Source organism: Mastacembelus armatus, chromosome 14 (assembly GCF_900324485.2).
Source record: "Mastacembelus armatus chromosome 14, fMasArm1.2, whole genome shotgun sequence".
Taxonomy (NCBI): domain Eukaryota; kingdom Metazoa; phylum Chordata; class Actinopteri; order Synbranchiformes; family Mastacembelidae; genus Mastacembelus; species Mastacembelus armatus.
In genome coordinates, this window is record NC_046646.1 from 24127077 (window position 1) to 24142961 (window position 15885).

The window sequence follows — 15885 nt, forward strand, 5'->3', positions numbered from 1 at the left end:
CAGGGATATACATGTGGCAGACAAAATAACGGAAACACCTGACAGCAACCAAATATTTAGTTTAAACGTAATTTGTCTGAAGCAGGAAGATCCAACAGACTCAAACCAACAAACTGATCCATGTTTGCAGCTGCTTCTTAAATAAAACGGACCATTTTTTATTATTTCCAGTGGTTTTATGCGACAACAGCAACAAACTGTGTGTCCCATAAAATGAAAAAGCTTAACTTTTTGTTTTTCTTTGTGAGGATTTGAATTTTGCTTTAGGTCCATAAAACATCAAGTGTTATGACCTCTGTGTCCCAGGGATCAAACTCATGGCCTCAAGGCATTTTATTTAAAAATTATTGTTCTACAAGTTAATGCTAGACTTTTCTGTCATTTTGAAGTTTTCTGAGTCTTTTATTTTAGAGTAAGCTTTAGATTTTTTAGCAAGTTATGTCACTCAGCTCAGTGAAAGTGAGAGAATCTGCCACAGCTAGCACAGCTCCACCCAGCTCGGTAACCCGTAACCGGCTGAGGACGGCTACCTGGAACAGAAGGATCTGAGTGAGGAGGAAACCTGTGCTGGGTTTCAATCTGAGCCCGGATAATCCGTTTCACCCTGTGATACACTCACATCCAGTCTCTGCGCTGCCCGAAATAAAACGGATCAACAAAAGAAGGCTGCCACTGTGGAAAGTGAAAATACCCTGCCAAAAACTACACACCTGAGCCCAGAGGCATGCTGGGAGAATACATAACAGGTGTTCAGGGTCCCATACGGACAGGTGGGTGGACCCAGTACAGACGCACTGAGAAAAGGCCCATCTGGAACCAGCACCCTGCACCAAAACCTCTGCACAACATGACTTTACCATTTCTCATTAAAAAGTCAAAGGACCCACAAAGAGACAGTCACCGACACCAACAACCTAAACAAAATGTGCTGAAAATGGAAAAAGATCTTTGTTAGATCCCACTGCTGCTGATCCTTTTACAAAACAACGTTTTCCATTGTGGAGTCTAATAAAAGCGCAGCTCTGATTTAACCCGCTGGCTGACTAATCTGATTAACACACTCGGACATTGTTTCTAGGTAAAGCTGCTGATTCTCAGCCATGGCTCTGATTTTAGGGGTTGACCCTGAATAATTCAGGGTCACGTCTGGTTAAGGTTTCATCACAGACCGTTTAGCTTTACATATATAACAAACAATCCCCTGATTGACTTCAAACTGTCCATGAGTTTAATGGTGAATATTTTGTAACTTGCACAGAAAAAAAAACTTGGGTTGTCTTATTTTGATCCCGTTTTATTTCTGTCTGTGGTCATGTTGCATCTTTCTCCAGAAAGGTGCATAAGAAAAACCAAATGAATGAATGAAAGGGAGCCGATGATGATGATGATGCACGAGCTGAAAGACCAGGTCAAGTCCAAGTTCATCTGTGAACATTTCTCCAGTTTGGACTGTTTTCAGAGTTAAACTCAAACTTGGCTTTAACCTGCAATAACATCAGATCTTTGTCCACTTGGTTTCAGCCTCACAGGTAAAACAACATGAACATATCATCATTTTTTAGGCTGATATGTGATCAAACTGTTCTTTCCCCTCCAGCAGCTGCAGACCAACCTGCTGATCCATGTGGACCAGTGTCCACCTGCTGAGTCTCAGCCTAGTGTTTCCTTTTTACTGCTGTAGCTCTGAAAATAGCTGCTTCCTGCTGCGGCCTAAAAGCCAGAGAACCAGAACCCTGAACACTGAGCTGAAACTCATTGTGAAACCAAGAGGAGTTGCAGGTTCAGCACGACCACACACACCTGAACACCTTTCCCCCGAGGCATCATTCAAAACCCTTAAAAATCCTGTCAGAATCCACATCAGTCTTCTGAGGGGGAACCATCCTGCGTGGGCATCACATCAGGGAACCTCTCCACCTGAACCAGGACACTCAGGTCAGTCTTACGTAACCCATGCTGCTTCCAGGGCCAGCACAGCTCCCTCACCTGAACTAGGCAGGTAAAGCCTCTTGGCTCGGCCTTGAGGGCAGCACCCTGCAGCACAGCGGCCTGATCTCATTAGGAGGTTATTTTAAGAGCTTGCTGGACTCCTCCTCCAGCACCTAAGAAGGTTAGAGATAGTCGTGAGGTTTGCTCTCTGTCTGCAGAGTCACTAGACGTCAGCCTTCGGCCTCAACACTGATGCCACGGATTTCTAACCTTTTTGATTCTTGTAGTTTTTGTTGCTGTGGAGGGTCGGAGAAGAGGCCTGCAGCCCCTGGAGCCAGCTCCTTCGGTCCCTTCACACATCCACCCACTGAGGATCTGAGGAACCCTGCAGCTCATCTAAAACCAGCCCCGGTCTTCATCAGTGACGAGGATTTCTTCCTCTTTCTTCCCGTGAGGTTTTGTTTCGCGTCTCCTCAGTGCACCTGTCGGACTGCGCCCATGGGGAACCATGGCTCGAACCTGGACGACATCCTGGCGGAGGACATGCACCACTGGTACAACAAGTTCATGCGCGAGTCTCCGTCGGGCCTGATCACGCTGTTCGAGCTGAAGGCCATCCTGGCGCTGAAGGGCCTGGATGAGAACGCCAACAGCTACGTGGACCAGGTCTTCTTCACCTTCGACATGGACGGGGTGCGTTTCACACCAGCACACACACGCCAACGGTTTTCAAAGTAAAGGTAGCGAAATAAACTGTGTCTAAATGTGACAGGCTTTTTTCACATTTGTTGTATTTTATTTTACATCTGTTTTCTAGACTCAGACCTTACATTTATTTTAACTAAGCCTAAAACATAATATTAAACAAAGTATTCAAAATCTCTAGTACGTGAGTGTAAAAACACTACAATTACATAAAGTATCAGGACAAGTTTTTGTTTTAACTTCATTAAGCTGATAATACTTAGTTTTTCTGTTATTACTCTAGCTCTACAGGTCTGATACTATTAATATACTTATACTGCTGATACATGAAGCTATGTACTTTTACTTGAAATACAGGACCTCAGTACTTCCTTAATTAATGCAGATGTTTTAGCTACGTGAATCGTATGTTGTGTACTTTTACTGCTGATACTTCCTGAGGTTAACTAATAACTATATTCACTAGAAGACCATGCTGAGAAAACTTTGATCTAAAATATGTGCTTTTATTGTGAAAGTTATCCAGAAGTCATGTTTGTCTCATTGTAGAGTTGAGCTTGTCTGTATCCGTCAACGTTGCAAAAACCAGAATATTTTACGTCTGCGTCAAGTTTCTTCCTCTCAAATTAAAATAATCTGCAGAATTTCTGATACAAAGGTTAAACCTCCACTGGCTCGCTGTCAAAGTGGCTTACAGCGCTGGCAACCCGAGCTATGATCCTGTTTGGTGTTTATGCTGAGCTAAGTGGACTCAGGAAGCCCAGTGAGGATGATCTGAGAGCTCAGAAGTTTAGTTTGATGCTTAATATTTGCTCTAAAGGCTCCAGGTTTTTATTCTGTGTGGTCACTTTCCCTGAATCAGCTTTTTTCTACAACCCGTTTCAAATATTAGACCCTGAAAACTGTGACAGACTCTGGTTTAATGTTTAAAGGATGTTAAATGCTGCAGTGTCAAGAGACTCACACGGCAGGTTTGACGACATTTTACAATAAAACTTAATTTTGCATGTTCCCTGTATTCTGTTGGGCTTTTTTTATAAAAACAGCCTGACTCCAGTTTTATGTGTGAATTAAAAATGGATTTGAATGAAATCGCTCAGACGTTGATTCTCGTTTTTGCCGCGTATTGAGGTCAGATTTTAAACACGATCCCCAACTGTGGAGAGCAGACAAAGCTTCCAGCTGGGGCTGATTTATTCAAGACTTTGTTTAGGCACAATGTGCGGCAGGTCCATGTCACCCAGGCCAACCTAGTGACAAAAGACGAGACCAAAATCGTCTTTCTAGAAACCCAGATCCAAACTGACTCCTCCTGTCTGTGTGTCTGCAGGACGGGTACATTGACTTTGTGGAATACATCGCAGCCATCAGCCTGATGCTGAAAGGAGAAATCAACCAGAAACTGAAGTGGTACTTCAAGCTCTTCGACCAGGACGGCAATGGAAAGATTGACAAGGAAGAACTGGAAACCATCTTCTCAGTAATATATACAAAACAAGTGAACACCTGCTGAACATTTAAAGGCATAAAAATGTGTTTAGCTCTGCTCTCCATCTGTTCTGCTGCTTTCTGACTGTACGTTGCCCCCTGCAGGCCATCCAGGACATCACACGAAACAGAGACATCGACCCCGAGGAGATCGTCTCGATCATTTTCGAGAGGATCGATGTGAAAGGAGAAGGTAAAGGACAGGAGGACAGAATCGAGGGGATATTCATACTGTCACTAATACAACCAAGTACTGCTGTGTCCACGCTGGTACTGCCTCTGTCACTCAGATGTCCACTATAGGGTCTATAGGGTTTAAACCTTGCTGATATGCTGATCTCCAAAACAAGGGACAAGTATTCAAATATTTTACTTTTCTACTTCTCAGCAATTAACCTTCACAAGTATTGGCTTTGTGTAGTTGAAGTGGCAGAAGTAACAATGTACTCAGGAAGTAGTCTGCAAGTAAAAGTACAAATAGTTACATGCAAAGGGATGTGGTATTAGCAACTTTCTTGCAGGTCAAGTAAAAGTACTTATCATACTGGGATTGATAACAGACTGTTTATATACAGTCAGTTCAGTCCAGTGAATCAGGGTCAGGTCCCCCCAAAGGTTCAGCAGATAAATGTGGGGGCATCACATGACTCATGGCAGAGCACATAGAAAAGTTCAGATACACATGTTTGTTTTCAGGTTCTGGATTATGAAACCTGCTGTTTTGACCTTTGACCTGTCAGGTGAGATGACTTTGGAGGAGTTCATTGAGGGAGCCAAAGACCACGAGGACATCATGGACATGCTGAAGAACCTGATGGACCTGACGCCGGTGTTAATGATAATTGTGCAGGGCCGGGTGTGATGCAGCTGCAGCACAGGGGCTCCAGACCCCGCCCCCTTTCCCTCCCCCTCACTAACCCCCCCACTTCAAAAACAGAGACAAGGTTTCCCATACCCCCTTAAAATCCTCAGCTGGTGTCTGGTCAGACGGAGGAAACAGGAAACAATGGACAGTAAACGGCGATGGACTGTGATTGGCCGTTCAAACCTCTGAGCTTCGACTGTCACTGTCCAACTGTACATGGCTGAGGGTGGACTGTCAGGGTCTTTTGAGGGTCTTTAAGGCTTCCAGCAAAACTCGTCACCAAAAATAAATCACCCACTCTCACAAAAATCTATCCACAAAAATTTACTTTAAATTGTACTTAAGATCCAAGTTTCTAAAGATGCCAACCGTGTCCAGGGTCGGGTGTCATACTTCCGTACTTTTGTTGGTATCACCTGAATTGTGTCCAAAACACCAAAACCTGACAATGAAATCTTTGCTCACATTGCACCAGATTTCATTCATGGCTGCTTTTGTTCAGATGTTTAACACTCGCTAACCTTTATGGGAGAATGTGTTCAACTTTTTCAAGGGAACCTACTGAAAGTCCTCTCTCAGCATGTGTTAGACCATTAAAAAGGTAAAAAGGCCAGCACATTATAAATGGAGACCGGGACCCTGATCTCACTGATTAATTTAAAAAGGCAAATTCCTGAAAACCGTTTAAACAACTTTAGTGCGTTAACATTTAAACGAGCAGCGCCGACACTTGGGAAAACACCAACACCTGAAATGTTATTTTTGTTTTGCTCTTGCACATTTGTTGTCACAGTAGTTTTGTTGAGTCTCTTATTTTGAAGTTTGGTGAATCCACAATGATTTGAGCGTTTCAAACCTTTTTACTTTTATATGAGGACGTGTGAGACCAGAACAAGATGACAGGTGTTTTTGAATGTGTGTTTATTAACTACTGATGTTAGACTTGACGTTTGCAGGTGAAGAAAAGAGGCCCTGTTGTCCTCAAAGCTGCCGATACTCAAACCGTTAGATCCAGTTTAGCATCAATGCTAACAGTTCCCTGTAAAGCACTGTAAGCTCATTTTAACCAATCATGTATTGTGTTGCCTTATCAATAAAGTTTTTAACCAAACCTTTGTCTTTCATTTAAACGCCGACATCAACACAGAGCGTTTTTTTTTTTTTTTTTTTTTTAAGTGCTTCCCCTGGGAAAATCCTGCTCTCAGTTTGTTTGAATCCAGCTTTTGTGGGAAGTGAAGATTAAAAGTCTGAAGTTCTTTCAATCAAAATAAACAATAACCTCATTAAAAAAATGGGATAAAATTCCCTTTTTTAAAAATTTTATTTATACATCGTTTGTCTTTCAGTTTTCCTTTGGTCCACGTGACAACAGGAAGTAGTCTGATACAGTTTGTTTCATCCACCTGGAGGTTTCACGTTAGATCCGTCCAGAAACGAGATTTCCTCCAGCAGGAACAAAAAAAAACGTGTTTCGTCTTTTTGTCTCCTGATTTGACTGAGACAGCAGTACAACACAGGTCATCCCACGTTTCCAGACACATTTCCACGCTGCCTCAAAATTTTTTTTGGTAGAAATAAAAGAAAATTCAGCTGAGCTGCATCATTTCAGTAATCAGATAACTGATTAAACATGACAGCGTCAAATAACAGCTGCAGAAACGCCCAATATTCAAAATGGTAAAACAGATGTGGATGTGATGCGTCATGTTTGGACAATATTCCAAAGAAGAAAAATGTGGTAAACATTTTATTCCACAGGACGAGAGTCTGACGTGCACAGTGAGCAGTCGGTATCTGGGTGAGCGCGTTACGCAGGACGGATGTAGGTGTGTTTGGGATCAAACCTGTGACCTCTCTGGTGCAGCACAACGTCTCACAGCTGCTTGAGCTTCTCCCGCTGCCTCAGCAGACTGACGTACAGACGCAAGAAGGAGTAACAGACGCCCACGGAGCAGTACACCGAGGTGATCAGCAGGGGGAGGAAGGGCAGTCGCTGCTTCCACGGTGACAAAGGGAAGAGGATCTCGCAGACAATCGCCACGGCAACCAGACCCAGCAGGTAGACAAGCTCAAGAGGATGGAGCAGCGAGCCCTGGCCACTGAGGAGAGACAGGCAGAAACTGGGTTAATAAAGGAACCAGACTCTACAGTGATCTTGATGACCGCAAAGCACTGTGGGTACTGTACAGGGTTTCTGCAGGTTTCATCAAGTTTCATTTACAAATTTTTTAAAACCATTTCAAATGATGAATTTAAGACCAATTTATTAAGTTTCATATCAAGACAATAGAAAGTTTGTTTACCTGTGGAGTTTCCTCAGAGCAGTGAAGGAGTAGATGGTAAAAATCAGCATCAGAACCACTTTGATGGGCAGCTCTGTAAAAACATGTTCCAGAAAAATGGCACTAAACTCAGAGATTAACTAATTGAAGCTTGTTCCAAAAAGCTTTTTCAAATCCTGCAGCAGCTCTTTCAGAATCTCAACAGTCTAAAACAACAAACATCTGAAACTTAAATGGAGCAAACAGAATTCAAAAGTAAAACTAAAAAAGAGGGACAGGACGTGTTAATAACTTAGCTCCCATTAAGAATAATCATCTGTGCTCGGCTCCTGCTGGAGCCTCCGCCCATCTCTTTGTGTTTACCTGCGGGGGTGAAGAGCAGCGGGAACAGGGAGTAGTGACCTGTGGTGGTCAGAACCAGGAAGATCCCAGCATCCTCTCTGCTCTCGACTGCCAGGATGCTACAGGAAGGAAAACAAACAAAAAAAGCTTTTAGTAAATGTTCCAGGTCAGCGGTGTGGCTCCCTGCTGTGTTTTTAATAGTTTTTGGACAACAATGGAGGTCTACGGCACAGGCCCATAAGCTGAACCAGGTTCTGGATTCACACACCACATTCATTGGTGCTGTCAGTCTCTGGATGGGATCTGGACTCAGTAACACAGACACAGAAGTCATAGAGTCACCTGAGCGGCAGGATGGCGATGAGGATGGCCTTCTCGTGAACGTGCCAGCCAAACATAAAGGAGCCCAGAGCGCAGAGCAGGAGGCAGCGCAGGAAACCGCGAGCACCACAGGGCCGCCACCAGATGGACGCCACGGCCGGCTTCAGACAGGCAAACACAGAGAGGAGGTTAAAAACGTGCATCTGTCCATCCTGACAGAGGTCACAGATCAAATATTAATCAGATATAGGACCAGATGTGCAAGTGGCCCAGAGCCTATCTGAAAGCATCAGATGTGGGAAACGTGAACACAGTTAAACTGTCAGCTTGGACTCAGAACGTGAAGATGTCTGATGTTAAAATCCTCGGATCAGGAGCCGGAGTCTGTAACAGAAACTCACCAGGATGGACAGCAGAGTGCAGACGAGCGTGATGGAGGGAGAGACAGACGGGAGGACTGAGTGCTGAAACTCCTGAACTAACCCGCCTGTCATGGATGCTCGAGGAAGCTCCGCTTCCTCCAGCAGCTTCAGACGAACCCCTAAAAAAAAAAAAAGAAAAGAAAAAAAAGAAACCATGTTGACAGATTGATGTGACATAAAATCCAATTCAAAACAATGAGTCCAATTTCCAATTATTCATCTGACATGAGGGATCTCACCGAGCATCGCCAGGCTCTTGTCCAGCACATTGTAGAGGGCCCAAATGTTGGGGGCCCAATAGGCATGACAGAGACCCCGCTTAAAGGGGAAGAGACGGGACAGGACCTGAGGCAGCTGACCCTGAAAAACACGACATCACCACGTCTCTGGAACAAGAATAACAAAAACACATCGACCTCCTACCCTGGAAACAGTTTGGCAGACTTATGGCTGCACACGAGCTTCCTGTGATTGATCAGCCTGAAGCTGAGTCGACAAATACGCCACATTCACTGTTGCGGTTTATGAAAGGAAGACTCCACTCACCATGGCGATGAAGGGGCCGAAGGACAGAGCACAGACAGAGGCCACGATAGCGCCCAGAGTCAGCAGACGGAGCAGACTGAAACTGCTCCACCTGACAGATCCATCTGCACAAAAACACACAGCACCGGCTGTTACTGACAAACTCATTTGTCTCCAAACGCAACACAAACTGCTGATTTCTTCAGGTTTCAGCTGCATCAGTCACAGTGCTGATCATGTGTGAGTCGTACCTTTGTTGTCCTGAGTGAAGCAGTAACTTCTCAGCAGGTAGATGCCGTAAGCCGGAGCCACGTACAGGTAAATGTGCTTCAGGTTGAGCAGGATGGAGAACAGCAGTGCCCCCTGCAGGTGATGAGCCTATCCAACACAAAAACAGAAATAATTCGCTCCTGTTAAAATTACACCAACATTTTGAAGTCACAAATTTCAGGGGATGGTTTTACCTGCAGGTGCTTGGCCACTGAAAGCAGCAGGAACCCAAACAAGAAGCCATTGTACTGGAAATGAATGTCTGAGGGAAACGGTCAAGGAGGTTCTGATGATTCAGGAGCTAAATTCAGTCACTGGTCACCCCAAACAGACTGACCCAGAAACTGAGATTTAAACTTCAGCTTAAGATCTGAAATACTTGATAAATACATGGAAGGAAAACAGATTTTTAAATTTGATTGTGTTTTTCTTCCATTTACGACATGTAAATCATCTCTAAACACTGTTGGCTCCCTGCTGGGTTTTTAATAGTTTGTGGACAACAATGGAGGTCTACGGCTCAGACTGATAAGCTGAACTAGGTTCTGATTTCACACACATTACACTGAGGACACCACATCCATTGTTGCTGTCGGTCTCTGGATTTGCTTCCTTTAAGCTGCACTGCAGTTGTGTTGTAACAAAGGTTGAGTTTACATTCAGCATTAAATCTTATTGTGTGGAGACATAAGCTCAAACTAACATATCGACTGAACGTCCTTCCTCTTCTTCTCTGTCTTTATTGGTGAACTGCTGCATTTCTGACGTCACCTACAACCACAGATCAGTGGGATGCTGTGAAACCGCTGGTCAAAAAGTCACAGAACCTTTAAGCTTTAAACAAACAAACTTTCTCTGCCTCTTCTTAAACACGACCTACAGCTGATCAGTAATGAAGCATTAGAGAGAGACAGAAAGTGACGACATTTAAACATGAAGAACCGTCAAACGCAGCTGTTGCAGGCTGTGTTAATGAGGAGTCCAAGCTGAAAGATACGGTCAACGATAAGGAGGCCGAAATTCCAGAGCAGCAGAACGGCGAGGACAAAGGCCGGCTGATTCAGAATATCCCGAGAGCCTTTCTGCTCCTGAACACATCTGCAGCACCTGCAGGACAGAGGACAGGTGACAAACTTTTAGAGAAACACCTAAACATTCAAACTTCCACTTGCTGGTTCAAGTTCTTGTTTTTCATGTAGATTCAGTTTTCACACAGAAACCACAACACAGTCACAAACATAGAAGGTTTTTCCTTTAACCCTCTTTAAATCTGGCTGTATTAAACACCTCTGACAGAAAAGGTTTAGGAACCTTTGAATGGACTGGGCCACATGTTCAAAGAAGTGAAGCAGATTTGAAAAATGTAAAAATGTGTTTAAAGTCCTGAGTCTTGTCAGCTTTTTACAGTCCAGATACAACCTGCTGTGTGTGTAGATTAGATGCAGATGTAATAAGAGATTCATGTGGTCAGACTGTGGACTCACTCTCTGGCAGCGTAAATAAAAACCAGGTCAGTGAAAATCACCGACAGCCTCTGGAAGAGCACCGTGGACGCGCTGGCATAGTTCAGGTTCTCCACCACCAACATGTTTCTGTCAAAGTGCTGAGCCACATGGGACAGACCGAACTCGAACCAGGCGAACAGCGGAGGATAGTCCAGAGTCCATTCTGACGTGTTCTACAAGGATAACAGAAAAATAAATCATCACATTGTCTCCTCTGGGTTTACAGAGCTCCTTTCCAACAACACTGAGAATGAAAATTATGTTAACTAACTAATTGGTTAACAGAAAGCTGTTTCCACACTGACCTCATGGTACCACCTGGACACCGGCAGACTGTGCGTGAGGGCCAACCAGTTCCTGTGCACCTCGAAGTCTGTGGAGTGACTGACAGACACAAACAGTCAAACCAAACTCCATAAGGAAAACCAACAATTTAAGACCCTGAGCCTGGACTGATAGCTAACCCACCGAAAACCACAGTTCAACTTTCATAGACTGGTTGACCGTTACAACTTTATAACGAACTGCAAACGGAAACCGGCGCCACCTTGAGGCTGTTTTGTGGCATAAACCCGCAGAAAAAACACGTTAAACCAACACAAGCTGCTGTATAAAGTCAAATATAACTAGTGACTACACGCAGTTGATTTTATAGCAGCTTCTCCTCCTCAGACTTTGTTTTTATTTGATAAGCCCAAAGTTAGCTAGCCCCGTGGCTAACCGAATAGCCAGATGCTAACAGTCTGAATTGTTTGTCCTTTAACATTATCGACCTGTCGCTGCGCCGCTGACTGAAACGGACTGAAACGGACTAAAACAGACCGAAACGGACTGAAACTGGTCCACATCACAGTTTGTCACTCACTATGCGCTGATAAAGAGACACTTGAGCAAAGAAACTCCAAATGCTAACGCTGCAAACCAGCTCCCACCGTCCGCCATGACACCGAGGGGTTGAGTTTGTAAACACAACTTTATTGACAGCTCCGGGGCGAACAGGAAACACTTCATTTTTTATAATTTTAATGGTTTTAATGTTTTATTGATAGAGACAAACACACAAACTACTATTTTCTTACTCTGTTTTTTCTTAACTAAAACTAATAATAAAGATTTTTACTTGTGCATCAAAATAGAGTAACAGAAGTATTTATTATTTGGTGTATTTTCAGTACTGAAGCATTAATGTGTTCATAACTTTAATGTCACAGCTGAATATCCATCTGAGCCTATTTCTGTGTAATACTGTATTCTAGTATCAAGCAAATTTAGTAGATTTAACAACAAAATGTAGACAAGATGCTTTAAAGAGAAGATTATTTGACAATACTCCAAACACATCATGTACTTTCATAGCAAATTCTGCACTAAAGTACATTTGGATGCTGATACTTCAGTTCTGAATTCAGGACGTCTACTTTTTTACACTGTGGTATTTCTACTTTACTGCAGTAAAGGATGTGAAATAATAATAATAATTAAGTGCAAAATAAATAAATCTGGATGACGTCATTAAAAGGTAAAAAAAATACAAATAAAGGAGGAAAACTGAGTATTTGAATTGAAGTAGAAGTTTAAAAAAAAGGAAATACACAAGTAAAGTACCTACAAAAGCTTTATAGTACTTTCACCGCTGGGGGGCGTTGTGTCCTGACCTGTCCCTGACTACACCCCATGAGCTGTTTGTTCCATTGTAGTTCCGACAGACTGTGAAGGGTGGTCTGTAGACCGTGATCCGACCCGGTGACCGGTTTGTTTTCATCAACCGGACTCGGTTTCGCGGCTTTTTTCTCCTTTGACCTTTTAACTTTACAGGACGACACAAACACGGCGACTTCCGGCATGAACGCGCTGCTGCGGCGGGGTCACCTGCGGAGGGGCCCGTGGAAAGGTGAGAGCACAGGTACCAAAGAAGAAGAAGCGACCGGCTTCTAGAGGCTGAAATGTCAAAACAAAGACTAATCTAGAAGTATATTTTACTGAAGTACTGCATTTAGTACACACTGTACCCGAGTTCTTACTGTCCCTAAAAGTGTCATAAACTGGAAAGCTCATTCACTTTGACACTTTACTGCAGTAACAGCAGGAATACCAGTGTAAAAGTACTGAAAAGTATCATCATCCACATGTACTTGAAGTATCCAAAGTAAGAAAGGACTCATTGTGCAGAATGGCCCATTTCACATGAATGGATCTGATATTACTGGATTCTAATTATTGATGATTATTGTGTTGATCACTTTAATGTTGGAGCTGACGTTAACTACCTTATATACTTCTAATTTGAAGTACTTTCCATACCGCTGGGTAGCTGACGTTAACTACCTTATATACTTCTAATTTGAAGTACTTTCCATACTGCTGGGTATCTTGGGAATTTCCCCCCAGGGATCAATAAAGTTTGATGATCAGTCTGTATTTTGTTGGATCCATCTGATCCTGAAAAGGAACTAAAGTTATCAGATAAATGTAGAGCAGGAAAAAGTCCAAGGTTTGACTCTGACATGTAGTGAAGTCCAAGGATGAAGTAGTACTACATGGAAATTATTTAATGTAATGGTATAAGGGGCCACTGCAGTGAGTACCTTTACTGCCAGTACACTTTAAGTACAAGCTGACCAGCTGCCAAATGTAAATTCACATTTATTGCATATAACAGGAAGCAGAGGAGCATTTTTAAAATGTTGAGCTGTTTTGACATGATTTTACGTGTGTGTGTGTGTGTGTGTGTGTGTGTGTGGCAGCTTTCCATGCGACTGCACCCGTGGTGAACTTTGACCTGAGGAAGGTTGAGCTGATGCCTCTGGAGCAGCGGAAACTCACCTTTGACTCCCACGACCTGGTGAAGGAGCTGGAGAACAGCGGTGAGAACACGACACGTGACCCATGGTCTGGAGTCAGGATCTAGTCTGTAACACTCCTGGAAATAGAGCAGTACTAAACTCTCCTCAGTGGGGGCTCCTCACAGAGCTGAAGGGTGGCCAGGATACTGGTTCACACAGACAGGAAACACGTGGATGGGGTTCAGTGTGACTCCACTTCATGATGGTCTCATTATCTCTGGTGTCCCTTCACAATAAAACTCCATAAATCTACTTAGGAACCAGATGCTGCAGAACCTCCATCAGAATCCTGCTGTTTTTAAGTTTCCTTCAGTATCACAGTGATCCAGGGACCGTTATCTGTCCATGGGTTCACTGCAAACAGCAGCTGATCACTGTCAGTTCTGGTCTTTTTAAATTGGGCTCAGGTCTGGTTTTCCTGCGCAGGTTTTGAGAAGCGCCAAGCGGAGCTGATCGTGTCGGCTCTGGTTACTCTGACGACGGCGAACATGGACATCGTTTACAAAGACATGGTGACCAAATCCCACCAGGTAAGACGCCGCCTTACCTGCAGACCAGGATCAGTGTCTGCAGCTGTTTGTGACTGTGCTCGTATGTTGCAGGAGATCGCTGTGCAGCAGATCATGGCTCACCTGGACTCCATCCGGAAGGACATGGTGATCCTGGAGAAGAGCGAGTTCTCCAACCTCCGATCTGAAAATATCGTACGTCAAGTTATTACTGGTCAATACAGAAATGTAAATGTACGTCTTTGTATCAGGGGCCTCAGGAAAGTCCAGATGACACTTTACACTTCACAGGACTGTCTTCCTCATGTGACCTGACAGAAAACCTGCAAACAGAACACACAAGGAACACATGAACCACCTTAAGTACAAATGCTACATTATAGTCCAACCTGACCTGGATGCTGCTTTCAGCTCAGACTTTTGCTTTTCTGCTGATTCTTTGTCTTCCTGCAGAAACTGAAGAGGGAGCTGGAGCAGCTGGAAAACAGGCTGAAGGTGAGAAGTGAAGGTTTAATGGTGGAGCTGGGAGACGACATGAAAACAGCTTCACGTGCAGGGAGAGGAACAAAATGTTTTTCAGTGTGTTTGTGATGTTTCTGCACAGGAGGAGAGTCAGAAAGTCCGAGCAGAAACCAAACTGGACATCAACCTGGAGAGAAGCAGGGTCACGGACATGGTGAGTGTGCGCTGACGCCTCAGCCTGTACTGCAGTAAGTGAACGCATCACTGTGCGTCCATCAGTATGAAGACAGTGAGATCATTTTGTGTTTTACTGGCAGTTTACTGACCAGGAGAAGAGGCTGATGGAGGCCCGTACAGACTTCTATCACAAGGTAAATGGACTGAAGGTTACCACAGGAAAGTCACGTTATACTGTATTAATATCTAAACCCACCGGGTCATTTTTGGACGCGGCTGGTTGGTGACGCCGTCTCATGTCCTGTTTCAGAAAGCCGACCTCGAAAATGACAACATGGAGATCAACAAGAAGATCGACCTGCAGGTGGCCTCGCTCAAGACTGTCCTGGAGTCCCTGAAGCTGCAGACGATCCGCTACCTCGCAGGTAATCAGGGTCACCTGGACCAGGTTCATGATCCAAAATCAGTGAAGTAACAGTGAGAACCAGACTCAGGCTGCATCCACATCCCACACACAGACATAAAGATATGATGCTGAAAGATGGTGTTCTCTCCTCCTCCTCCTCAGCGACAGTGTTCACCTGCCTGACCATCGCCCTGGGGGTCTACCGGCTATGGAGGTGAAGGATCCACTTGAGACCTGAAACTGCTCTGACACAGTGGTTCCAGTGAAAACAAAACAGGAGCGGGCCCCAAAGCTTCTGAATGGGCGGTCGGACTCTGACTCACGGGGGACTGGACCAGGCTGTGCTGCATATTTCATGATTTTATAGAAGAAAACGTTTTAATGAACTTGTTTATGTTGTTAAAGTTTTTCTGATTCTGTTGCGTATGAATCATCCTTAAATCCGTTTCCAGACTCTCAGGACACTGTGACTGAAGGAAACCTGCATCTGATCCTGATTCTCAAACAAAGAGATTTCTAATGAAACAACTGCAATTATGAAAACTAAAATTAGAATTATGGAGATTTACAAGAAAGAAAATTTGACTGAGATGGAAAACTGGTGCTGCAAACTGTTTTACTGTTGTTACATCACAGGTTTGACTGATTTTTTGTTTCTATAAACTGTAACTGCCTGTTTTTTTTACTTTTTAACACCAGTTAATGAAACATTTCATTTTTTCAGTGTCAGTGACAAAGCCACTAAAATAAACAATCTTTGGATACTTTCAGGTAGTTGGTTTTTATAACGAACACAATTTCACTGTTGACCAGGTCTCAATGGTCTCTCCTGTT

At 43.8% G+C, this 15885-nt stretch overlaps 3 protein-coding genes across 5 annotated transcripts; 2 read left to right on the top strand and 1 right to left on the bottom strand.

Annotated features, from left to right (window-relative positions):
- Window positions 1–1856: 1856 nt before the first annotated feature.
- Window positions 1857–5002, top strand: guca1d (guanylate cyclase activator 1d). 2 transcript variants are annotated; one of them, XM_026329170.1, is made up of 5 exons: window positions 1862–1935; window positions 2217–2622; window positions 3965–4114; window positions 4228–4315; window positions 4863–5002. In XM_026329170.1, exons 2-5 carry the CDS (start codon window positions 2428–2430, stop codon window positions 4982–4984), a joined length of 555 nt encoding a protein of 184 aa, XP_026184955.1. In that variant the 5' UTR covers window positions 1862–1935; window positions 2217–2427; the 3' UTR covers window positions 4985–5002. The 2 variants fall into 2 exon arrangements, with proteins under 2 accessions (XP_026184954.1, XP_026184955.1); XM_026329169.1 differs by having other exon boundaries at window positions 1857–2622.
- Window positions 5003–5891: 889 nt separating this feature from the next.
- On the bottom strand, window positions 5892–11607 carry alg8 (ALG8 alpha-1,3-glucosyltransferase). Of its 2 annotated transcripts, none has more exons than XM_026329166.1 (13): window positions 11520–11607; window positions 10960–11038; window positions 10634–10827; window positions 10147–10256; window positions 9344–9411; window positions 9131–9257; window positions 8901–9004; window positions 8594–8714; window positions 8334–8473; window positions 7954–8093; window positions 7633–7730; window positions 7291–7363; window positions 5892–7086 (listed from the first exon to the last, which is right to left on the bottom strand). In XM_026329166.1, exons 1-13 carry the CDS (start codon window positions 11594–11596, stop codon window positions 6861–6863), a joined length of 1557 nt encoding a protein of 518 aa, XP_026184951.1. In that variant the 5' UTR covers window positions 11597–11607; the 3' UTR covers window positions 5892–6860. The 2 variants fall into 2 exon arrangements, with proteins under 2 accessions (XP_026184951.1, XP_026184952.1); XM_026329167.1 differs by having other exon boundaries at window positions 10960–11027; window positions 11520–11606.
- Window positions 11608–12280: 673 nt separating this feature from the next.
- On the top strand, window positions 12281–15818 carry ccdc90b (coiled-coil domain containing 90B). Its single transcript, XM_026327800.1, has 9 exons — window positions 12281–12545; window positions 13399–13518; window positions 13924–14027; window positions 14100–14201; window positions 14460–14501; window positions 14611–14682; window positions 14786–14839; window positions 14956–15070; window positions 15214–15818. The coding sequence occupies exons 1-9, from the start codon at window positions 12497–12499 to the stop codon at window positions 15267–15269; spliced, it is 714 nt and encodes a 237-aa protein (XP_026183585.1). The 5' UTR covers window positions 12281–12496; the 3' UTR covers window positions 15270–15818.
- Window positions 15819–15885: the final 67 nt, after the last annotated feature.

Excerpts from the sequence above, each read along its gene's own strand:
- guca1d (XM_026329169.1), top strand. The coding sequence starts at position 2,182 with ATGCCACGGATTTCTAACCTTTTTGATTCTTGTAGTTTTTGTTGCTGT. Across the intron at positions 4,115-4,227 it reads AACTGGAAACCATCTTCTCA|GCCATCCAGGACATCACACG; the intron begins GTAATATATACA and ends TGCCCCCTGCAG. Across the intron at positions 4,316-4,862 it reads GATCGATGTGAAAGGAGAAG|GTGAGATGACTTTGGAGGAG; the intron begins GTAAAGGACAGG and ends TTGACCTGTCAG.
- alg8 (XM_026329166.1), bottom strand. The coding sequence starts at position 11,596 with ATGGCGGACGGTGGGAGCTGGTTTGCAGCGTTAGCATTTGGAGTTTCT. Across the intron at positions 8,715-8,900 it reads TCGGCCCCTTCATCGCCATG|GGTCAGCTGCCTCAGGTCCT; the intron begins GTGAGTGGAGTC and ends CGTGTTTTTCAG. Across the intron at positions 7,364-7,632 it reads GCTGCTCTTCACCCCCGCAG|AGCTGCCCATCAAAGTGGTT; the intron begins GTAAACACAAAG and ends ATGTTTTTACAG.
- ccdc90b (XM_026327800.1), top strand. The coding sequence starts at position 12,497 with ATGAACGCGCTGCTGCGGCGGGGTCACCTGCGGAGGGGCCCGTGGAAA. Across the intron at positions 12,546-13,398 it reads GCGGAGGGGCCCGTGGAAAG|CTTTCCATGCGACTGCACCC; the intron begins GTGAGAGCACAG and ends TGTGTGTGGCAG. Across the intron at positions 14,202-14,459 it reads ACCTCCGATCTGAAAATATC|AAACTGAAGAGGGAGCTGGA; the intron begins GTACGTCAAGTT and ends GTCTTCCTGCAG.